Source organism: Octodon degus, unplaced genomic scaffold (assembly GCF_000260255.1).
Source record: "Octodon degus isolate 3935 unplaced genomic scaffold, OctDeg1.0 scaffold00141, whole genome shotgun sequence".
Classification (NCBI taxonomy): Eukaryota; Metazoa; Chordata; class Mammalia; order Rodentia; family Octodontidae; genus Octodon; species Octodon degus.
This window is the reverse complement of record NW_004524717.1, coordinates 3,173,054-3,178,428: the sequence shown is the minus strand read 5'-3', so window position 1 is coordinate 3,178,428 and position 5,375 is coordinate 3,173,054. Positions and strand designations below refer to the sequence as shown.

The 5,375-nt window shown below is 49.0% G+C and overlaps 1 protein-coding gene across 4 annotated transcripts in view; it reads left to right on the top strand.

Moving 5' to 3' along the window:
• The first annotated feature begins 495 nt into the window (after positions 1-495).
• Positions 496-5,375, top strand: part of Map3k8 (mitogen-activated protein kinase kinase kinase 8) — a 24,853-nt gene continuing 19,973 nt past the window's right edge. Inside the window, exons 1-3 of one of the 4 annotated variants that reach the window (XM_023701856.1) lie at positions 496-724; positions 3,629-3,717; positions 4,791-5,147. In XM_023701856.1, coding sequence (XP_023557624.1) covers positions 3,700-3,717; positions 4,791-5,147 — 375 coding nt within the window. In that variant the 5' untranslated portion in view covers positions 496-724; positions 3,629-3,699. The other 3 variants (XM_023701855.1, XM_023701857.1, XM_004641751.2) reach the window with 3 other exon arrangements.

Here is a 5,375-nt window from a genome sequence, read left to right as displayed (position 1 = left end):
GCCCGTAACAGATGCACTCAGGACGCGGTTCCGAGAAGTCCAAAGCCCCAAGCCTCCCGTGGCTCAGCTGGCAGCAGGCAGCAGGCAGCCTGGTTCTCCCGGGTGTGAGGTGCACAGAGCTGGCGCCAGGGACGCGGGCGCAGGTCAGAGCGCGCGGGCCCCAAGCTCTCCCGCTGGGATCGCACATTCCACTGCGCCTTCCGGCGCCCTTGGCTGCGGGTCCTGGAACGCTCTGCGCGGCCCCCGCGCTCCATCCTGGCTGCTGCTGCCCTCGCGCCCCCCATCCTCTACGGCCTCAGCGGACTTCTCCCAACACCCCGGAATCCCGAGTCCGGGTCACCGCAAGGTCCATGTCCTCCCCGCCCACCCTGCGCCAGGCTCCACCCACCCCCGCCTCAGCCCCGCCCAGGCCTCCGGGGGCCCTGAGGCGGGGGGGGGGGGGGGGGGGGGGGGGGGGCGCGGAATTTCCCAGCGCGGGGGTTCAGGCTTGCCGGAGCCGGGCAGTGTCTTTCTGTTTACGGAGAGAAAAGGGAAATGGAAAAGGCGGGGAGGCGGTGGCTGGCGTGCGCAGCACCGCCCCTGGGCCGGCTTAGACGCTGTGAGTCCTGGCCACCGAGGACGGCGCCCGTACGGGTCCTCACTGCTGCCCGCCGTCCTAGTGCTCCGCGCTCCACACCGCGACCCCAGGCACGCCCGGAGCCACGGGGTCGCGCGGAGGCCGCAGGTAACGCGAGCAGGGAGACCGGGCGTCTTTCGATTCACTTCCTTCTTCGGCCCCGTGTGCCCACTCGGAAGCGGAGGTGTCCCCGACAGAGGGGCAGAGCTGTGGGCGGAGGGAGGCGGGGTGCCCGTGCCCCGCGCAGCTGCTTTTAGGTGCCAGGCTCGGGTCGCCAGCTGCAGGCGGGCACAACTGGAAAGCACCTTGCGCAAGGGTCTCACGAGGTGTGGAGTCGAGGCTCCGCCCCCTGCCTCCTCCTTCCCGGATCCCGGGTTACCCGGCAGTGCTGGGCTGGCAGCGCGCGAGGAAGCAGGGAGTCGCTGTCACCGCGCCTCCGGCCGGGACGCCGGTGCGACGGCCGCACGCTCCTTGCCGAGCCTCGGTAAGTGCGCCTGGGCAGCCTCGGGAATGAGTGTTTTTATAAGTGTACTCGCTCCTCGGCTTTAAGGACCTCCTGGAAGGGGTTAGAGGAGCACCTGGTGCTGGGAAAACCTGACTAAAAGGCGGCTCTAGATAAAGATGCTAATACAGCACCTTCACAGACTCGAGGCTAAGTTCTGACTGCGTCTGTCGTGTTCGTTCCTGCTGATGCCCCAACTCTCTGGTGGATTGAAGTTGTGCGCAGTAATTCTGGAAGGTGCCCTGAAGGAGTTGGAGAATATAATAGTTGAGGCATCTAGAAATTTTGCAGCAGAGTGACTTTGATTTGTAAGGCTGGAATGCATGGAGAATATAATAGTTGAGGCATCTAGAAATTTTGCAGCAGAGTGACTTTGATTTTGTAAGGCTGGAATGCATCATTCTTGAGCTTTTCGAGAACAAAAAATGACCCTCATGGTCAGTGCAGTATTTTGGCAGAAAAATCTTATTAATGGGAAATAGTAGCAGGCCCAATCACCCTTGGTAGGCATAAACTTCTGCCTGTAACCTTGGCTTTTTCATTCACACTTGCCTGACCAAACACAGGTTTTATGTATACTCGTGTTTGTTTTTATTGATAGTCTCTGAAATATTTGGAAGTAGCTTTGACTGTCATGGTACATCTCTCCATTTCTAAAATGGGCTACCTCTCTCTGTATCAAGAAGTAGGAATTTTATGCGTTTTTTTATTGCAAACTTTGTTGGGCACAATCATACTAAAAGCCTTTGCTGTTAAATCAGAATGTTTTCACCATCTACACTTTTTCTAGGTAGGTATTGATCCTGTGTAACTCAGAAACCTGAGCTTATAGTCCGCTTAATTACAAGATGGGAAAGTGCTGAGATCTTTTGATGGAGTGCTTAGCATACTGGTCATGGGGTTTCAGTAGCGCAGGTTTGTGTGGCAGGAGCCTTGTTGCTAAGGAGTTAAGCAAACAGTGTAGACAAACTCACTGTCCAGCATTCCACCTCACAGGTCCTTTTCTTTGTTGGTTCCCTATGTGTGTAACCTCCTAGGTGGGCGATGGCAAACATTTTAGAGCTTTCAGTGATACAAACGGGCCACCACCATATGTGTAGTAGCTTTGCCACCGGTGTCCAAGGTTTTATGCATGAGTGCTTGAGGCTTTCTTTCTACAGGATTTGAGAAGCAAAACCTGTCTTTCCTCCCTAGATTCATTAAGTGAATCTGAGTTCTTTAGACACTTCTACTTCTTTCTCTCTCTTTTTCTTTCAAAGTCTTATTAGCACTGGGAAGTTTATTTGCTTCCCATTTGTCCATTTGATAAGTCAGTCCAGGAGCTTTTGGTTTTTGCAGTCAGTGAGGCTCCTAAATTAGACTTTTTTTTTTTTTTTGTAACTTCTGTTTTTCTAGTAAATTCTACAAGTAGAAACTGCAACTACATGGCTTGGTGAAACCGAAGTCAGATGTTCTTTCATTAACCTAAAAAGTTCCCTTTGTAATGCCACAAATGTCAAAACTTGAATCACAGCCTCCACAAAGGTGCAGGAGATGTGTGAGAGGGAACTACCTCAGTTTGTAGATTTAAGTGTGGTTGATAACAGCTATCAAAGCTCCTGGAAGGTTTCTGCCCCCTCCCCCCATTTCTTAGTTTAGACACAATCTTAAAGGCTTACTGTGAAGAAGCTGAGGAATAGGTACCCACATCCCTTTGCAGATAAGAGAAAGGAGGTTAATACAATCATCTGTAAAGCTAGGTCAACTCAGTACTTTTTTCTTTCATGCACACAAAGTAGCTACAAGTGACACAGTTGACATTGTACATCCACCTTGGGCGCAGATACTCGCTCACTCCTCTCAACTGCTGAATCCTCTTGAACCATTCATCGAGGTGGTAGATTCCATTTTGCAAATGGGGAAAGTTGAGGTACTGAGCTATTAAGATGATGCTTACCCAGCATCATGCAGATGGTAAAAGGAGGGTGGTCAGGTTGAACCCTGAGTAGACTGAATCTAGAGGACTATTAGACTGCAGGATGGATGCTAGACTGCTTTCCAGATTCAGTTTGTACAGCAGAGAATGACCCTCTAGTACATTCAGGGTGACAGTAAACTGTGTGACTCTTCTTTGTGCAGGTGGCACTGCTGTGGAGCATTTCCTACAGCTTGGAACTGAAGCTGTGATCCATCTTGATTAAAGTGTATGGCTTTGTCCTGTCTGTTAATGTTTCAACTGTTTTACAAATTCCCACTGCTGGGAATCAAACCTCAGACCGGGAGCAGGCTAAGTAAGCACTATCCCACTAGTTTCCAGGCCAGCTTGGACTTATAATATCCTAAATGATCTTTCAGAGGGAGACTGTACTCTTGGGAGCTCCATGGCTTAAGTAGACAGATAAGCTTCGCAGTTGTCTTACATCTCTTAGATCCTATCATCTTTTTTCCTTTGTAGTGCAGTGGAGTTGTTCTGAGGTCCAAAGGGGCAGTGTCTGTTTTCCCCCTTTGTTTCCTCTTTTTCTTATTTACAGATCCACAAGTGCTGTGCCTGCTTGTGTAGACCTGAAATGCCATTTTGGCTAAACGTAGTCAGTTGGTCTTCATGCATGACTTGCTCATGGTGGGTTTTACTTCTTCAGTCTCTGTCTACTACAACCCTTTCTGGAGAGTCATTGATCTAGATATTAAAATAATTTTCTGAGATCCTTGGGATGTTTGCTTTGCACTGTTAAAAAATTCTGGTCTTGGAGGAGACAGCTGAATCACAGGTCAAAAAAATCCTGTCCTTTCTCACCCTCCTCACCGAGCTCCAGGCCCTTTCCTGCCTGTGAGTAAGTGATTCAGCTAACTCATCTGCCCAGAATGGTTTCTGCAACTGCCATCATCGCTTTTCCTAGATTAAAATCTGTTTTATATGCTTCTGCCCTAAGCATTTATATTTTATTATTATTTTAATCTCTGATTTATTTATTTAGTACAAGGTCTCACTACGTAGCTCAGACTCATAGTGATCCTCGTGTCTCATCCTCCCTAGTGCTGAGAATACAGGTGTGCACCACCACACCTGGTTTTAGTGGCCAGCACTGCATGCACTGGGGTTCTGGGGCCAGTGCGGCACGTGGTACCAGTGATTGAATTCGTGTCCTTGCGCTTGCCAGGCAGGCACTTAGACCATTGAGCTATCTCCCCAGCCCAGCATGTGTATTTTGTTTGTCAAGTTAGCTCCTAAGTTTAGTCAAGCAGTTCTGGCTTTAAAGTTACCCTGGGTCTAAAACCTGTGATTCTTGCAGGGAGAATTGCTGCTCTGGGGAACAACTAGATTGTATAACATGGGAAGCTGGCAAGAGCAAGGTCCTGAGGTCTTCAGAGATTCCTGAGCTGCGCTTTATTTATGTTACTGTGTGGTGAAAGTTTGTTTTTAGTAGCTAGAGCTGATGCCACAGTGAGTAACCAGCAAGCTGTCTGGAGCTCAGGTTTCCCCCTGCAAAGTTAGTGGCACTAAGGATTATCTGAGGTCTCTTTCAACTTGGCAGCATCTGTCCGCTCGAGCTCACACACACTGTTGACAGGGGACCCTGGCTTTATCAGCAAAGGCACAGGGAGCTCTGTTCCCAGTCCTTCCTCTGCACTTGCAACTGTCTTCAACTGTAGATGCCAATACAGTGAACAAAGTATCCGTGTTTCCTTTTGTAGACTCCAGAAAGTGCCACAGGAATGGAGTACATGAGCACTGGGAGTGACAATAAAGAAGACATCGATTTTTTAATTAAACATTTGAATGTGTCGGATGTCATAGATATCATGGAAAATCTTTACACAAGTGAGGAGCCAGCAGTGTATGAACCCAGTCTGATGACCATGTGTCAGGACAGCAATCAGAACAAGGAGTCCTCAGAGTCTCTGCTGCTGAGTGGCCAGGAGGTGCCTTGGTTGTCATCGGTCAGATACGGAACCGTGGAGGATTTGCTCGCTTTTGCAAACCATATCTCCAACACCGCAAAACATTTCTACAGACACCGGCCCCAAGAATCTGGAATTTTATTAAATATGGTATGTTTTTTTTTTTTTTTCTGTTCCGTGGAGCACTGTGTGATTAGCTTTATTAATGTGCCTTCTTTTTATGCAGAGTGGCATTTCATTTGGTGTATATTGATTGCCAGGTACAATCTCTAAAGGGTAATTATTGGGCTGGGGAAAATAGCTCAGCAACATAAGTGCCTGCCTGGCAAAAGCAAGGTCCTGATTTTGATCCCCAGCACCAAAAAAAAAAAAAAAAAA